Source organism: Lathyrus oleraceus, chromosome 2 (genome assembly GCF_024323335.1).
Source record: "Lathyrus oleraceus cultivar Zhongwan6 chromosome 2, CAAS_Psat_ZW6_1.0, whole genome shotgun sequence".
Classification (NCBI taxonomy): Eukaryota; Viridiplantae; Streptophyta; class Magnoliopsida; order Fabales; family Fabaceae; genus Lathyrus; species Lathyrus oleraceus.
This window is the reverse complement of record NC_066580.1, coordinates 113,023,380-113,043,069: the sequence shown is the minus strand read 5'-3', so window position 1 is coordinate 113,043,069 and position 19,690 is coordinate 113,023,380. Positions and strand designations below refer to the sequence as shown.

Here is a 19,690-nt window from a genome sequence, read left to right as displayed (position 1 = left end):
TTGGGGTTGTGATGACAGTTCATCATTGCATATATTTAGTCGAAGAATCAGAGCAAAACAAGTGAAAGTTGAGCTAAAATGAAGAAGAATGACCAAAAAATGAGGAAAAAATAGCTAAGTGTGAAAATTATGGACTTAGGGAAAATTTGAGTGAAAAAAGGAGCAAAAGCGGGCAGCCACTGGAATAATCACGTGCAATATCGTGCACACGATAGTGACATAAAGGCTACATCGTGAGCGGTGAAAGGTATCACACGCATGGTAAGCACTTTTTTGGGATTTTGTGACGCATTCTAGTCTATTATGACGCCTTTAAAAAAGGATTTTATGCACTTTTACAAGGGTTAGAAAATTGGGAGATCAAGGCACGATTTTGAGAGCACAAATGGTGATTTTTAGAGCATTTAAAGCCATTTGAGGCCATTACTTCAAGGGTTTTGACATGTTATTTTCATCTATCAATCGTGGTCTTGTTAATTGCAATATGAGTAGCTAAGCTATTCTAGGTTAGGTTGTGTTATGAAGAGCCTATTTCTATATTGCTTGATTCTATGTTGATTTGACTATTGTGTGAACCTTTTGATCTATAATACCATTCAATTGCTTATTGTTCTTAATGTTTTTTATGTGAGATACTCTTTTAATCTGATTTTGGATACATAAGGAATACTGACCATTAGTCTATGTGTTGGACCTAGGGAAATTATTGTACTTACACTGGTTGAATAGGTATAGGAGACCCCGAGTAATGGCATATAGAATTAACGTTCTATACATCGTCAAACCCTGCTTACGCTGGAAAACTAGGGATAGAAAGCTCTGAGTAGTGGTTAGTGAGTTATTTCGTGAGGGATTGACTATAATGGTTTTGTTAATTCGACGTGGTGTTATAGTGATAAGACCATTCATACAAGGCATCAAACATCAATAATAGAGGAATAGAGGATTCTAGAATACAACCTGACCACTTTTGTGATATTGTTTACTCGTTTATTTACTTTTCGAACTGAAACTGGACCCCCTCCCTCTTTTACTAGTTTTCTATACATTGCACACATTTTGTCTTACTTGAAGATAGTCCCTGTGGATTCAATCTTTTTATTACTTCGAAATTATCGGTACACTTGCCGAGAATTCATCAAGCTCCTTATGGAAATCCTATTTTTTGAGTTTATTTACAATAGATCATGTGAAGAAACATGCATTTAACCTAATTTATTTAAAATTGTTGAGTTAGTAACCATAGAGGGACGACTTCTTCTTTAATGACAAAGTCAAGGTTGTCTTGCCTTGGGAGGAGTATCCTTGTAATCAGGTAGTGCACAACACGAATCTTCACCTTCAGATAGCTTGCTTTGATAGGATGTTTCATAACATCCATGTGATTCATAATAAAGGATATAACGACAATGGAGAGTTTCAACTTCTTAATCTTTATTGGTCCCCCGTAGGTATAAGATACCCCATAGAAGGGAAGCTCAAAAATTCTTTCGAATTGATCTCTATGGATGTTGATTTCTATTCCTTTTATAGATGACTTTAAGGATGAATATTAAAACGTTAGGTTGGAATTATCTCACAAGATTGGGGAATATTTGATCTGGTACCTTTGTGAAGAGTTATCTTAGCAATCTTTGAGAGATCTGAACGTACAACTTGAAGTTGTTGAGGAAATTCTCCTCCATAAAAATGTGTCATATTACCTTTCGGTTGGGCATCAAACTCCTTTCTTGATTTCCTAATGTTGTACCTTCTACAAATATTCTTCCTAATGAAGAATTTACATAATAAAAGCTTTTTGTTGGGGCCGAGAGTGATGATACTTATGACGTAGAGTGAAACACACACAAGAACACAATAAGAAGAAAGAAAAGAATGATATGTAAGAGAAGGGAATATAGTTACCTATTTATAGTGTTTCTTATGACGGTTCAGTGTGCAAAAACTTCACAAAATCATTGAATATTCAGTCCAAAAAATATGAGAACCAACTCCTACTAAAACAAGCCGTCTAATCGATTAGATTTATGTCCTAGTCGATTAGATCATGATCACTACGCCAAAAACTGGAATAGACAGCGCACCTTAGAGGGCGCTTTCTTAAAGAAGAGCACTCTAAAGTGAAGAGAAAAAATAAGGAGCGAACAACTGGAATAGACAGCGCACTTTAGAGGGCGCTTTTGTAACAAAGCGCCCTCTAAAGTGAAGCAAAAAAATAATGAGGAAATGGAGGGACACCAATAGAGGGCGCGTTTATGAAAGCGCCCTCTAAGGGTACCCTTAGAGGGCGCTTTTAGAAAAGCGCTCTCTAAGTCCATGTACATTTCCAGTTTATAAGGCGCTTTTGGAAAGCCTTAGAGAGCGCTTTTAGAAGCGCCCTCTTATGCCCCCTTTAGAGGGCGTTTTTTTTTACACAAGCGCCCTCTAAGGTCCCCTTTAGTAAACATTAAAATTATAACATATACTGCATGTCTCTTTATTTTCCCTCTCTATATGCTATTTCGTTTACGTAACTGGGTTTTCTCTCTACTGCGATTACTCTCGTCCTCCGTTCGTTCTCCCTCCCTCACCGTCGTCGTCGCCGTCGCCTTTTTCTGCTGCTGCGTTCACGTTCACTGAGTTATCTACGTCCACCGTCGCTGTTCACTTTCTTTTCCCTCGTTACCGTCACCTTGAAGGTATTTCTCTTCTCCATCGCTACCGTTCACTTTCTTCAGGTGTTTGATTAGGGCATTTTCTAAACTGAGTTTTACATTTTGTGCATTATGTTGATTAATGTTGTTTAGGGCAAACGAGCACTATATGGTGTTCATGAGCACCTTGTTGTAAGGTTTTTTATTTCTGATCATTTGGAGTGTGTTTGAGCTTGTGCTTGGAAGTTTGATGATTATGGATGCAGGTTTGTTCATGTTCCAAACACCATAAGTTTGCATTGGTCTTTTGTATGCAGTAGGTGTGTGTGAGTTTGTATTCAATAATAATAAAAAAAGAGAGAGTTTAGATTGTTGTAACATGAGAGAAATGGAAGGTATATGAATGTGTTTTTTGTGTAGCTTCACGAATATGGTCATTGTCTTACTTGGGTCTTATTGAATCATTTCTATATTACAGATAAAATGGCTAACCAAGACGATACCCATGACGCGAGTGGATCACGTAACAATGTTGAAAAAGAAATCAAACGAGGATTGACTGTTATGAAGTCAATCATTCGTGCAAGAGACAAGGGTGAAAAATTCGAAGTACATTGGAGTGCTGAAGACCAACTAATTGAGCCTAACGGTTCAATGTTGGCAAGTTACATTGGTTTCCTTGTTCGACAACATATTCCGATTACATGTGATAATTGGAGAAGTCCGGAATTGAAGGTTGGCAAAGAAAAAATATGGTCCGAGATACAGGTACTTACCATATATTGTTATATGTTTTTTTTGTTGACTATTTGTTGACCATATATTGTTATAATATTACTTATAATAACACACTCCATGTGTATGTTTTTTAGAGATCCTTTCACATCGATGAAAGCCGGCAAAAATATTGTATTCAATTGGCCGGAAAAAGACTCCGAGGATTTCGATCCTTTTTGTCCAACAAATTTCTCAAGGATGAGGAAGGAAAATTTGTTGAAGCAGAACGGCCAATGAAGTATGCGGAGATTATTTCAGCCGAAGAATGGGATAACTTTGTCGCCAAACGAAGAAACGAAAAATTCCATGTAATGTCTATTAATTATGGTATTATACAATTGTTAAGTTACTTGGTTCTAATATGCCTTAAACTTTTTTATCCAGGAAGTAAGCGACAAAAATCGGAAAAGGGCATCAAAACTCGCGTATCCGTACAAAAAAGGGCGTACGGGATATGCACGGTTACAACAAAGAATTGTGAGTATATTCAAATGCTATGAGCTTATACATTGTCACAATATGTTATAATTGATGATCTTATAATCTGATTCAATGTGTAGCTAGCCGAGGAGAAAAGTGACGCAATATCTCTTCCGGAGCACGTATTGTGGAAGGCTGCTCGGGTTGGGAAGGATGGGGCTGTCGTTGAAGCGGTTCAAAATGTTTATGACGAATGTATAAGTATATGTAACATTATTTCTTTAATTATATCGAAAATTTTGTTAGACATATAATTCATTTTTAATCTCCTCTAATAATATTTCAGGAGACTTTATCCCAAACCTTACCTTCAACCGAGGTCCAGGATTGCAGGAGCGTACTTAGTCAAGTACTAAATGTTCCTGAGTATTCCGGTCGTGTGAGGGGTAAGGGTTTTGGTGTGACTCCGTCGTCATTTTATAAAAAACCAAAAACAAAAAATCCTACCAACAAAGAGGTGATGGAGACCTTGGCGGAGTTAAGGGCACAAGTACTCGAACTGCAAAAGGAGAATGCAAGGTATAGAGAGGAAAGGTGCGGTTCCGAGGCAAAAGATACTAGTGACCGAGCTAGTATCAATTGTCAACCGAAATTTCCCGAGGTAATTATATATGTTATTATGAAATTAAAATAGCACTTTTTTACTTGACACATATACACGTTAACAATAACATTTATTATTGGTTTAGGGCATTACACCTTGTCAGCTGTATCTATCGTCACCAACTTATCGCATAGTTGGCAAGGGAAAAGTGCACAACACTTCGGGTGAATTACTTCACCATAATCCCCTCCCGGTGGGATATATGAAAGTTTCGGTTGACCTTGTATTAGATACGGACGCGCTTCTACCATTACCTGACGTTGTTTCAGAGACAACGTTGATGCGAGATGCAGTCGGGTCCTTTGTTGGATGGCCGTCAGATCTAATTTTCCCAGATGCCGAGGTATATATGTTCTAAATGATTATGAATATTTAGTATTCACATTTCAATTCAGCTACAATTATGATATTTAATCAATCCTTATTACATGGTAATGTTAGACTCCTACAAGACCCACACATAAAGCTGGTAAAGGGATTTCAAGACGCATCGAGTCGGTTGCATCTCAAAAAGAGGTACAAATATATATACCCATTGAATTATATACGCAACGATTCTATTGCATCACAAAAAGTCATGATTTAATTTATATGAATTTTTAGGTTCCCGGTCGAATGTTGAAAAAGCTGGTAAGGATATTCCAACGACGTCCGGGACAAAATCTCAAATTATGATGCGTCTTGAGAAAATGGTGGAAGAGTCCGATATTATGCACGGCGCCATCCGTAGTGTAGATTTTGATGAAGGTGTTTTCGGAATTGCTCATTCCGAAATAATTGCAAAGGAGGACATGCAACAACTTTTTGAACACGAAGAATTGGGCATCGCTGTCATTCATACATACATATGGTACTCCGATCAATCTATTATTTACTTAGTTGAACAATTTATTTACACATTTCAATGAGTAGTCTAATGTTTATTATGTTTCTATTTAAGGTATATGTATGACACATTGATGCGGGGAACTGAATTGTGTAACCGATTCAATTTTATTGCTGCTTCCCGTATCAACACAACGTTTATAACGAAAAATCCAACATCCGTAAAGAATGAACTAGTCGATAGATTCATGGCGGCCGGCGATAATACTACACCCAGTTTGTATTTTTTACCGTTTAATTCTGGCAACGGGTTAGATTTTCTTTCTAATAATTTCATTCTAATCTATGTATATCTTTTACGTAGAAAATTTTCATGCATCTAAATTTTTGTTTTATTTTACAGTGGTCACTGGGTGTTGGTTGCTATGGATCTTTCGAGACTAATGGTGTATTATCTCGATTCGTTATCGGGTGATTGGAGTAAATATCCGAGTATGAAGAAGACGGTTGACGCGTAAGTGAAATTCCCCTAAATATTCGTGTGTATTTGTATATTTAATTATGTCTGTCAGATTGATCTCAATATACGTTTTTATTTTGTTAGGGCAATACTAAAATTTAGATCGAAAAAGAATTATCGTAATAGGAAGGACATTACCTGGGTCAGAGTTCAGGTATATATTAAGTATCTTATTTTTGCTTATAATAGTGTTTGTTTTTTGCTTATAATAGTGTTTGTAAGAAATTAACTATATATATATATTGTTTGTTTTTCTGTGTAGTGTCCTCAGCAAAACAATTCGGTCGATTGCGGATTTTTTGTATTGAGATTTATGAGAGATATCATTGTGTTGAATCGTATAGACATCCCAAAAATGGTATGGAATAATAACTTAGGGTTTATTTTAATATTATCGGATATTTCATCTAATTTGTTACTAAATCATGAATATATTTTATTCTCTTAATTGTAGTACTTTGACGAATACAAATCTTACTCAAGAGCTCATTTGGATGAAATGAAGGATGAATTGTGTCAATTCATTATTGATCAAAGAATCATATAGGTTGTATATTGTTGTACATATATGTATGGAATGTTGTTGTACATGCATGAATATATATTAATGTTGTATATATGGAGGATTAAAGTTGTATATAAATGGATTCATGTTGTATATATCAATGGATTAATGGTGTATAACATTGGATTAAAGGATGAAATCAATATGAATTTTACACTTTTGCAGCATGCGAACAGGTTCCCAATTAAATACCCACTGTTTTTCAAACAAATTTTTTTAAAATAACTAACACTTTAGAGGGCGCTTTCTGTAGGAAGCGCCCTCTAAACACTTTACATTGACAACTTTAGAGGGCGCTTTGTTCAGAAAGCGCCCTCTAAGGTGGCCCTTTATGGACCACTCCAGAGGGCGCTTTTTTCTGAAAGCGCACTATAATGTGGCCCTTAAAGGGCCACTTTAGACAGCGCTTTCTCCAGGAAAACAAAGCGCTGTCTTTACTTATGTCAGCGCCACTTTAGAGGGCGCTTAAAAGCGTTGTTATAGGCCAAAATAAGCGCCCTCTTTTCCCTTATTTGACGTAGTGGATGGTTTTGGAGATCTCGCATGTTTTCCATCAATGCACTAATTTGATTACTTGGAGGCGGAGATTAAATTTGATTATTTCTGAAACTTGAAACACGTAGGTTATCTAATTGATAAGCTAGTTGATTAGTTCCATGTTTTTCATCCTCCTTGGTGCTTTTGGGTCTTGAGTTGATTTTTAACTTTGGTACACTGCTTTTGACACTATTTGTTCATTATGTTTACACTCTTTTCTTGAAAAAGTCTAGAAGTTCATTCACTTTATTAGTAATAATAATTTTAAATTGATATGAAAATAATAAACACTTATTTATAGGGTTAATCAAAGTTTTCCGATTATTCAATCTCTAAACACACGAGGTAGATAGATCCATTATAGACTTATCTTCTCAACCTACTAAGAAGTCAGTTGATCATCACATATCATAAATGTTGAGTCCATCCTCAACCAACATTCCATTTGATCATGATCGTTGATATACATCAAGTGAACATTCTTGGATCACGAGCAGTAGTATAATCAAACATTACCATATAAGTCAAGGTATACTCTTTGTTTTGCACAACTTCATTTAATAAACGTTACAGCTTCATTAAAGCTGCAAAGCATCCCTGCAAATCACACTAGGTTTTCACCTTTGGTACCCAAATTTCCTTGGGTCTTGGTGTGTTAGTAGTTCTAAGAGGTCTAGAATTACTACCTTTAGACATTCTTAATTTATCAAAATAAAATGGCTCTAGGTGACCAAGTTTGTTACGGTAAGAGCATTTGTAAACAAGGTACACTACTATGAAATATACATTTGGTAATATCCTATTACTACGACCATTATGCAAACCGTAGTAATATCTTATTTTTACGTGTCTAATTTATTTATTTTTAAATAATTTTAATCACAATTTATAATAACAACCGTGGTGATAGATTCAAGGTTACAAGCTTCAAATTCCAGCATCAATATTTTTTCTATTTTTTCTATAAAAAAAATGTGTGTCCCTTAACTTATATTGTTAAATAAAAATTGAAAAACAATTAGAATTTTTTTTTTAAATATCCAAAATTTTAAAAAAAAATTCAAAATTAACCATTTTTTCAAAAAAATTACACAAATGGGCAAAATTTGCCCTAATTGTGTACATAGGCGCCACCCTAGTTGGCGCCTACCCTTAATGGGTAGGGCAAGTCGCCACTAGGAGTGGCGCCTATGCCCAATCCCTTTTTTTTTTTTTTTTTTTTTTTTTTTTAAATGTTTTATTAATTTCTTTTTTAAATTTTTTTTTTTAAAATATTAGATATTTGATAAATATATTTTTTTTATAAATTATATTAATTTATATTAACACTTATATATAAATAAAATTATTACAAGATATATATATATATTAATTTATATATATATATATATATATATATATTAATTTAATTTATAAACAATTAATATTATACACATTTAATTAATATATATAAATATTTATTTACAAGATATATATATATATATATATATATATATATATATATATATATATATATATATATATATATATATATATATATATATATATATATATATATATATATATATATATTAATTTATATATATATTAATTTAATTTATAAGTAAATAATATTATTTATAAATTTTTGGGAGAATTAGGGTTATTCATGTTAAGGTTAATGTATCAATTATAATTAGGGTTTATTGATCGGTTATAATCCGAGTTTGGTAGTTATGACCTAATTGAAACCCTAATTAATCAAGTGCGACACTAATTAGGGTTAGGTAGACTGGTGTACAACCCAGATCTTTTCCTATAAATAAAGTGTTATTTCCTTGCATTTTCTTCACCACTGTTTCCTACCACCTTCTGTATCAAGTTGAGTTCATGGCATCCCCAAGACCGTCGTCATGGCAGCGAACATCATCAAGGCGCCCGGATCCTGAACCAGTAATCTTAAAAAGGGATGGGCATGTTATTTTCTCGCCTTTGAAACCCCCAATGGAGATGAAATTTTGGAACATCCGTTCGTTGGACCAACTAAAAAGGTCCTTGATGTCTTGGTTAGAGGGAGATTACCAACCTGGTGAAGTCATCAGAAGGATTCAGAGGCTTAGAACAAGGTTCTCATTTGAAACTGGAGAAACGATACGTTGGTGGGTTGAAGTTGAAAGCGACATTGATTGCATCCAAATGATGCATGGATCAGACGACATAGTGTTAACTGTTGTAATTTCTTAGATTTTAATGGTTGTTTGTCATGTTGTTGTTGTATTTGTTATTGTTCTAGTACTTGTTCTTGTTTTAGTACTTGTTTTTGTTCCAGTATTTGTTTTTGTTTTAGTAATTGGTGTTGTAATGTTAGATGTTTGTGTTTGTTGTTCAAGTGTCATCTTCTATTTGGAATAAAAAGTAAACTTTAATTTAAAATGATTTTGGTACACAGATTTATGAAAGTGAAAACTAAGTTGTGGAACTAGATCCACGATATGGACATTTGTTCTTATTATGCCCTAGTTGTCTACATATGCTACACTTCCTCTGCATTTTCTCTGCGACGTCCATTTCAGTTCTAATGCGCCTGCTATTTGGGCGACCACTTTTATTCCGCCGCATCGATTCGTTGTGCCAAACAATTTCCCCGTCATACTCTGGCCAATACGCCTCCAATGCTACCACCGGAAAGGGATTGTCGTATACATTGAGCAATGTTGCAACTTTGTAGATTGGAGACACTAGCGATAATGCATCGAAGTGGCTGTGTGAACACGCTGCAATGACATGGGAACAAGGCATACGATAGGCCTGAAATTGACCACAGTCGCACCAACGGTCTGGTATTAGGACCCTATACTCTTGTCTGGGCAGCCCTTGGTTGTGGTCAATTGTTTCCTTGACACTAAAAGTGTGGCCATGGCGGTCGAATTCCGTAACCCGATGGCTGCTGGCTTTGGCAGATTCCTGCCTCATAAACTTCATGCAGGCATCACTATATACCTGACTCGTCTGCAACACTTCATTCCAGCGCCTGCCTCTTGTTACGAACAACGTTGCCATCCGAAAATACGTCGCACTCACCAATGCGGTTACCGGGAGGTTACGTATCCCCTTAAAGACGCCGTTCATTGATTCCACAAGATTTGTTGTCATGTGGCCCCACCTCACCCCATCGTCATATGATCTAGCCCACTTCGCTCGGTCGATATTATCGATCCACCTCCCTGCATCAGAATTTGCCAACACTATTTCCCGGCGATAGTATTGGAATCCAGGTTGGTTTAAGGCATACCCCGCGTTTATCAAATGTTGCTTCAAGAAGTTATCCTTGAACTCCCGCATAAAATTTTGGGCAATATGCCTGATGCAGTAAACATGGGTAGACGGGGGGTCATGCCAACCATTTGCTGGATTATTGTATGCACTGTCTATTGAAGCGTGCCTGTCAGAAATCACGCAGATGCCAGCTTGTGGAGTCACGTGCGTTCGAAGATTCTTAAGGAAGAAACTCCATGCAGCAGCCGTTTCTCCTTCCACCAATGCAAAGGCTATTGGGAAAATATTTGAATTGCCATCTTGTGCGACCGCCATCAGTAACGATCCTTTGTATTTCCCATACAGCCAAGTTCCATCGACTTGAACAAGTGGTTTGCAGAATGTGAACCCGATGATGCAGGGACGGAATGCCCAGAAAAGTCTGTGGAAAATTCCATTACCTTCTAGACGAGTTCCGTCAGGGGATTGTGCAGGCAAGGTCTCCATTATAGTAACCGTCCCAGGTGAATACAATCGTAGTGCAGCCAGGTAGCGTGGTAGTTGTTTGTATGATTCCTCCCAGTTACCGTACACCAGTTCAATTGCCTTGGTTTTCGCTAACCAAGCCTTTCTGTATGACGGTGTATATTTGAAAACAGCCACACAATGGGAGATAATTGTTTTGACCTTCAGTGACGGGTCAGCCTCAACTAGAGGTAATATGGAATGGCAGATCATGTCATGGCTAAGTTTGCGATGATCCTGTGCCATGTTGGTGTTGACGCAAATGTGAGCTTGAGATATGGACCCTATCACCCACGCATTATGCTTCTTCTTGTACGATGCCATCAACCTATATCCACACTCCGGATTTTTGCATTCAATAACGTATCTTTCCGGATTTGATTTGATAACATCGTAGTCAACACAATTTTTCAAGTGCCAGTTCTTTATTGCTAACAGACACTCTTCCTTGGTCCGAAATTGGTCACCCTTTTTTAAGTCCTCATCAGACCTCATATATGGGTTGTAGAACATATCTGATGAGGGCTCATCCTCGCCCAAGTTAAGTGTTGTGAAGTGCGCAGGAGGTGAGTAGCGTTGCGCTATAGGTATTTGAGGTTGGTCTTCGTCTTCAGAATGACGGTTCACCAAGTCATCAACCACGTCTTCAGCATCATCAACCACATCGTCTTCAACGTGGTGCTCAGCATCTTGTTCGTCATCAATCACAGGATCAATAACCTGTGATTGAATATTCTGAGTTGGTTGAGGTTGTTCCAACACAATGTACAACACTATGTAGTCGTAACCAGAGTACTCATGGTTACGAAGCATGTATTGTGTCTCCATGTCATTTTGAATCAATGACTTATAAAACTTGACAGAGTTGTTTTCTGAAAAAAAAGGTTGTTGATAAAAAATTTGGGACACGGGTTGTCTTAGTTTGGACTCAATCTTCCTTTTCAGATAAGAGAAGTCAGCTCCTCTATTTAGACAAAACCGAGTGCATTCGGTGTTTCTAAATAGGAAGCCAGACACATCACATTCATAAGTCTCACCGTTGACGTGAGCTTTGACTTTGTATTGTGAAGAAGATGACATGTTTTGTGAAGACATTGTGAAGGTTTTGTGAAGGTTTTGTGAAGGTTTTGTGAAGGTTTTGTGAAGGTTTTGTGAAGATATTGTCAAGGTTTTGTGAAGATTGCTGTGAAGATATTGTGAATCCCTTTGAAAATGTGTGTGAATATTTATACTGCAAGAATCTTACTGAAGATTGCTGTGAAGATATGTGTGTGAAGATTGCTGTGAAGATATTGTGAATACCTCAGAGATTCCCACGCATGCCTTACACGTGTCACACCCTTGAATGCAACACTCCCACCTAGTCTGTACTAATGCATGCCAACCTATCCACCTATAGCCTGAACCTAGTCTCAGAGATTCCCATGCATGCCTGTTCCCCATCAAGTCTTCACCACCAAGTCTCAGAGATTCCCACGCATGCCTGTTCCCCATCAAGTCTTCACCACCAAGTCTCAGAGATTCCCACGCATGCCTGTTCCCCATCAAGTCTTCACCACCAAGTCTCAGAGATTCCCACGCATGCCTTACACGTGTCACACCCTTGAATGCAACACTCCCACCTAGTCTGTACTAATGCATGCCAACCTATCCACCTATAGCCTGAACCTAGTCTCAGAGATTCCCATGCATGCCTGTTCCCCATCAAGTCTTCACCACCAAGTCTCAGAGATTCCCACGCATGCCTTACACGTGTCACACCCTTGAATGCAACACTCCCACCTAGTCTGTACTAATGCATGCCAACCTATCCACCTATAGCCTGAACCTAGTCTCAGAGATTCCCATGCATGCCTGTTCCCCATCAAGTCTTCACCACCAATTCGTACCATTTCCAGCACAGGGTCATGTGAATCCTTCCATGCTGATGGAACTTTCGGGTTGGCTGGAAGAGTGGCAAGAGATTTAGGGATCCCAGAGTTACAGCTATGGACAGCTTCTGCTTGTGGCTTTGTTCTATTATGCATCATAGTAACAAATTATGCTAATGTAAATGTGTTCGAGAAATATATTTAGACACCAAAATATTGATATCAGTTATTGTTTTATTTTATTTTTTTCATTCCAATCAAATAAACTTTTGGTGAATTTTAAGATCGATTACCCATAACCACCTAGTCTGCACCAATGCATGCCAACACTACCACCTAGTCTGCACCTATTCTGCAAGATTCCCATGCATGCCTTCCACGTGTCACACCTTTGCATCATCAGATTCCACCAAGTCTTCCCCAAGACAAGACAACTCCCACCTAGTCTGCACCAATGCATGCCAACACTACCACCTAGTCTGCACCTATTCTGCAAGATTCCCATGCATGCCTTCCACGTGTCACACCTTTGCATCATCAGATTCCACCAAGTCTTCCCCAAGACAAGACAACTCCCACCTAGTCTGCACCTATGCATGCCAACACTGCCACCTAGTCTGCACCTATTCTGCAAGATTCCCACGCATGCCTTACACTTGTCACACCTTTGCATCATCAGATTCCACCAAGTCTTCCCCAAGACAAGACAACTCCCACCTAGTCTGCACCTATGCATGCAAGATTCCCACGCATGCTTTACACTTGTCACGTTTCTGCATCATCAGATTCCACCAATGCATGCCAACACTACCACGCATGCCTTACACTTGTCACATTTTTGCATATTCAGTCTACTTGAAAACGAGTATAAATAGAGGGTCATTCTTGCAAGTTTTCATCAACCACTAACACTTTTATTCAGAGAACTCAGGCGAAACTTCTCATCCACCAAGCTTCTTCCTACATTGCAGTCATGTCGCTTCTTACCATGGGCCAAGAACACAGAGGAACTAGGGAAAACATTGCCTCATTCGTAAGTTTTTCTTGAACATTGCCTCTTTCGTATGTTTGTAATTAGTTTTTTAAAAGTCCAATATAATGATTTTTTATATTGTTTGTTTTTAAAGGATCCCAAGAAATTTCGTCAACGTTCACACCCAATGCCTTATCCAGACCCATGGTGCGTACCTTACATAGAGCGTGCGGGTTTCGGTCATGTAATGCATGTCGTAAATGCCACCATTGATGCCAAATTCATTTTGGCTCTGTGTGAACGTTGGAGACCTGAGACACACACCTTTCACCTACCAACTGGTGAATGTACCGTCACATTAGAGGACGTGTACATGCTTTTAGGTCTTAGAATAGATGGTAAGCCTGTGACCGGAAATGTTCAACAGCCTAACCAAATATGTGTTCAAATGTTGGGGGTAGATCTGGTCGAGGGTGAGGGGTCTGCCAAAGCAAGGGGTCAGGGTATTAAATTATCTAGCCTACAATTGTACCACGACTCCATAACTTTGACTGAGGAATCCTCCGAACAAGAAAAAGTCATAAAAACCTGGGTTTACATTATGCTATTGTTTGGGAACTTGCTATTTCCCGAAGGGACGGGAAATAGCATAAATTTTATGTACTTGAGTTTGCTCGGGGACATTGATAGAATAAGCACATATAGTTGGGGTTCTGCAGTATTAGCATTCCTATATAGCTCTTTGTGTAAAAATGCACAAAATGAGCACTGTACATTTTCTGGATGTGCTTTTTTGCTTCAAACATGGGGGTGGTGGAGATTGCCGAGGCTAGCCCCAGAAAATCCTAATGACTACTCCTTCCCCTACGCAACTAGGTAAATTTATGATCTTATTTCATTTTGTATATTTATTCTATAAATATTTGTAACTAATATTATTTATCTTTTTTTGTTTAGGTTCATTACAACCGGACTGGATTACAGTCTTACCCCCAAAAATAAAATTATATTTTATCGTCAACTGTTGGATCGTCTCCGAGCACAGGATGTATTACCACTAAATCACTCAACTTCTAACTGATTTATTAATGTCATGCATTCTCGATAAATAACATATTTACTTTTTTCTTTGCAGTTTATTTGGAGGCCATATTTGGGATTGGAACATCAACCCAACCCCGAAGATGCAGCTGTTTGGACAGCAAAAACGGCCATAATGCGGTTCACCACTGTGGAGATGCACCAAAGTGACCGTGTCAAGCTTCAATTCGGAATGCATCAAGACATCCCAGGCCCCCCAATGTCCATGGAACCTTGGCATCTAAAAAAAGTCAGCCACCAGTGGTATGCCCAAAATTGGAAGGAATTTGCTAAGGAGTTTCGAAAAATGTGGAAAGACCGTGCCCACTATGTTCTACAATTTCCGGTGGCGCCCAACGAAATGAAGCCGACAAGGGAATATGTGGAATGGTATAGAGCAAATACCAATCCAGAAATGATTGTGTCTGACCCGTTCTATTTGGACGATCCCCGGATGCAACAGCCATATTTCCAACAACAACAACCACCACAGTATTCCCAACAACAACAACCACCACCTTATTACCAACAACAACCACCACAACCATTTTACCAACAACAACCACCACCACCTTATTACCAACAACAACCACCACCACCATATTACCAACAACAACAACCACAACACATATCCACCCCCCAACCAAATCAACAATACATACCACAAACTCAATCCCAATACCATGAAGACTACCAACAACAAACTCAACATTCCCACCACCATCAACAGTCCCAACACCTACCACAATATCAATCCCCCTACTTCCACCAATCCCAACACTTCCAACACGACAATTTCCCAAGCTCTTCCAGTCCTCCACCTAGCCCCGACACGGGTATACAAGAGGACTACCAACAGGACTACTACACACCACAACAAACATTGCACTTTGGCCAACCCGATTCAACCCTAAACTACCAAAGACCACAATTCGAGGGCGCACCCAGCAGTAGTCAGTTTGTCCCACCGAGACAAAGCTTCGAGGGCGCAGAGGGGACCCGTCTTTCCTACAGCACTGAAGGGACTTCGACCGAACCACAACGGCAAGCGGCAAGGGGGCGTGTTAGGGCAAGGGGTGGTAATAGGGAAGCACCACCACCACGTGAACCGTCTAGGCGAGTAACTAGACCTCCCCCGTGCGGATCGTACAAGGGACCGCATCATATGTGATTAATCATATCTTTGTAATATTTGCCTTGTCTATTATTTAAATAAAAATATTTTTTGTTTATTATCTTTATATCTTTATCTTTATCTTTAAAAATATTGTCTATCATATCTTTATACATATATAAAATAATTTTTTTTCCAAAAATTTACAAATAATATTAATTACTTATAAATTATATTAATATATATATATATATATATATATATATATAAATTAATATATACATATAAATTAATATATATATATATATATATATATATATATATATATATATAAATAAAAAAATTTATTTATATATATGTGTGAACATAAATTAATATACTTAATAAAAAACATAAATTTATAAATAAAAAAAAATTTAAAAAAAAAAAAAACATTAAAAAAAAAAAAAAAATGGATTGGGCATAGGCGCCACCCCTAGTGGCGACTTGCCCTACCCATTAAGGGTAGGCGCCAACTAGGGTGGCGCCTAAGTGTAAAAAATGGCCAATTTTGGCCATTTGTGTAATTATTTTGAAAAATTGGATATTTTTGAAATTTTTTTGAAATTTTTGGATATTTAAAAAAAAAATTCAAACAATTAACTACAATTGTTCTTATCAACCGTTATTATATATATTTCACTACGATTGGTATTGGGACCGTGTTGAAATTATTTACTGCAAAATTAAAATATAATAGGTTCCTTATTTACTTTATAACATATGTCCTAGCAAACTAGACGTCGACGATAGTGAAATCTTCATCTTCACCATCTTCATTCATTTGGAACGTTCAATCTTCACCCTCTTCATTCATTTCTTGGAATGAAAATCATTTCTTGGTCTCTTCCTCCTTTTCGAAGTACGGTATATGTCTTGATCTCTCTCGTGATTTTTTTTTTTAACACATCAATGATGCTGAATTTTGTTGCATTTCATGAATCAACAATTTATGTATTGACATTAAGATGTGTACTATTCATATTTGCTCTATTCATATTTTATGACTATTAAAGATTAAATATTTCAATTACTAAGCTAATAATATGTTAATGTTTTATAATATATAATGTCATAAAAATATCATTTAAAATATGTAACGTGAACTTTTGTTTAAGAAAATAGTAGTTTTGCTAATAAAATATTTAGAGTACTAATATTTAAAAGAAATGTTTGAGATTAAAAACAAAAGTTGTTATATTTAAAAGATACAAAATATATTTAACTTTTCAATTTAATGTTATTAAATCATAAATTTAAATTAAAACTAACTATTTAATATATGTGAATTACGCATAAAAATATTATATAAAATTTTATCTGAATGTGTAAATACCGGATAAATACTATAATTAGTCAAAATAAATTTTAAATAAATTCTGAATTTATAAAAGATAATTTTAAATTTTCAAATGTTCAAGAATGAATGGTTGAATTTATTCATTTCTCATAAAACATGTGAGACGATACTGTTTGGCCGAGTTTTTTTTCGATTGTAAAAGTTATTTTTACTACTACTATATTACTAAAAGATATGAAATATGTTATAAAAAACTAAATGAATATATTTTATAAATATTTGCAAATGTGCATGTGAGTGAATAAATCACTAATTAAAAGAAACAATTGACGTCATGGAAAAAATTTAAATTTTTAAAATAAATAATTTTAACAAATTAAATTAATAAATTATGTAATCTTTCATCGTAGTTAAATACTGCATAACAATAACAATGATGTTGGCAAATAAATAATTTTTTAAAAAAATTAGATGAAATAAAGTAATATGGGGAGAATTATGAAAATGTATGCTCGAGTAAAAAATTGAAAAACAATTTATAATATCTAGATAGTATAAATTATGTTTACTAAAATTCAAAGATATAGGTAGTTATGTACAAGAAAATATTCTGAATTTTTTTTATAAAATTCCTTTTAACTATTTTAGTAGAAGCTCCTTAAATTGTATTTTTTATTCTTATTAAAAAAATCACTTTTCTTAAAAGACATTTTTTTTAAAAATATTATTTGGTCTTAAAAAAATCCGGTCAATAATCGATATGTGTTTTATAATTAAATAATATTTTCAAATTTGATGTTTTGCTTTAAATTTGAAATTAATCAACTTAGATCTTTTGCTTTAAATTTGGAAGTATTAGTCCGATTTTTAAAATTAAATAAAAAGAGGATATCAAAAGATAAGGGAAAAACCCATTACTTATTTATTTCCTTGGTGAACTACTCTTATTGAATATGTCCACCATAATAAGCCATTAAAACAACAAATATATGTCATTATGATCCTATTAAGCATTCCAACTTATATATATGGTTTATTGCTAGGATCAATCTTGGATCAGAGCAAGCATATCCACATTTTCAAAAAATTGAGGGTCTCAAATTTATTATAAAACTTTTATGATTAAATATAATTCATTATCATTTATGGAAGTGGACCCTAACAATAATTATTTTTGTGCAACACTTTCTAACTCAATACATTGATTTAATTTAATTGCATTGATTCCAATATAAAATTTACATCTTCTTCCTCAATACGTTTTCACATATCTATCTGTTGTAATTTATTAACAACTAATAATTTTGAGTGTGTTTCAAAATGACAAGAAAATATTCAAGTGAAGATTAATTTTTAAATTCAGAAATAGGTAACACTTGTGAAGTGTTATAGTAAGTTTGAATTCAGAAATAGGTAATATTTGTAAAGTGTTGCAATAAGTTTGAATTCAGAAATAGGGAACACTTCGTGAAGTATTGCAGAATGCGAGACAGTCAACATCTGATAATTGTTGTTGTATGTGAAACAGTACAACATTTAGTAAAAGTGTTGTTGTATGCGAAACAGTGCAACGTTTGAAAAATGTTGTTGTAGACGAAACAATGCAACATTTAAAAAAAGTGTTGCTGAAAGTGTATGTTTTATCAAGGGTCACAACCTCATTAAACAAGGTCGGTTTGACCTATAAATTGAGCATTCTGGATTCATAGAACATATTAGAAAAGCATATATTTTTCACACAAAATTCCGGATTTCATCTTCCTTACATTTAAATTTTTATCGATCTTGTGCAGACTCGAGTATAGGCTGAATTATCATATATATATTCCTGGAACTCAAAATCAAAAATCTAACGAGAATGAACATCATTGTGGAAATCATAATATAAAGATCCGGATACCTTTCGCTACTCTTCCATAAAAATTTATAAAATTGTGGAAATCATAATATAAAGATCATAAATATAATTAATTTTACATTTGGTATTGAAGCAATATTATCAATATTAGGTTTTTCGATGATTATGTGACATTAAAAATATATATGGTCCTATATTATTTCGGAATCATTTTCATAAGACTTGAGTTTTGTTTGCATTTATAATTGATATGGGTGCAGTAACATGTATTTCTATGGCGTGTGTGTGGTGTCCGTAGCTGATAATTAATTTTAAAAGTATATTAGGATAATTCATTTTGTTACGTGTTTCTGTTAAAGCATTTGAAAATTTTCATTTTGGCAAAGCTATATACTGGATATTTAATATATTATTCTAACTTTAAAAGAATATAGTTTTCAAATTTAAAGGTAGATAATACATAAGATAAAGACACTTAATGAGAAAATAAAGTACATTATAAATTATAAGATTTATCTACTGTATCATAAAGGTTTAGAATTAAATTGTTTTACCCAGTATGTATGCATCACGATTCTTGCATGTGAATGATTTAATGTCAAAATAAAACATACATACTGTATCAGGCAGTTTTGTACGAATGTAGATTTGAAATCAAATTAAATTGAAGGCCTTGAGTGTTTCATGATACTGTATTGTCTAGAAATGATTTCAAAAATTAAATATGCGTATAACAAAACATGTTTATTAACGTT

The 19,690-nt window shown here is 35.4% G+C and overlaps 1 protein-coding gene across 1 annotated transcript; it reads left to right on the top strand.

The window, feature by feature from the left end:
• The first annotated feature begins 5,724 nt into the window (after positions 1-5,724).
• Positions 5,725-6,458, top strand: LOC127121205 (uncharacterized). The gene is made up of 4 exons (XM_051051777.1): positions 5,725-5,833; positions 5,924-5,993; positions 6,102-6,197; positions 6,294-6,458. The coding sequence occupies exons 1-4, from the start codon at positions 5,745-5,747 to the stop codon at positions 6,384-6,386; spliced, it is 348 nt and encodes a 115-aa protein (XP_050907734.1). The 5' UTR covers positions 5,725-5,744; the 3' UTR covers positions 6,387-6,458.
• The last annotated feature ends 13,232 nt before the right edge of the window (positions 6,459-19,690 follow it).

Bases quoted from the DNA above. Each gene is read 5' to 3' on its own strand.
- LOC127121205 (XM_051051777.1), top strand. From the start codon at position 5,745: ATGGATCTTTCGAGACTAATGGTGTATTATCTCGATTCGTTATCGGGT. The intron at 5,994-6,101 runs GTATATATTAAG...TTTTCTGTGTAG, and splicing joins TTACCTGGGTCAGAGTTCAG to TGTCCTCAGCAAAACAATTC. The intron at 6,198-6,293 runs GTATGGAATAAT...TCTTAATTGTAG, and splicing joins GTATAGACATCCCAAAAATG to TACTTTGACGAATACAAATC.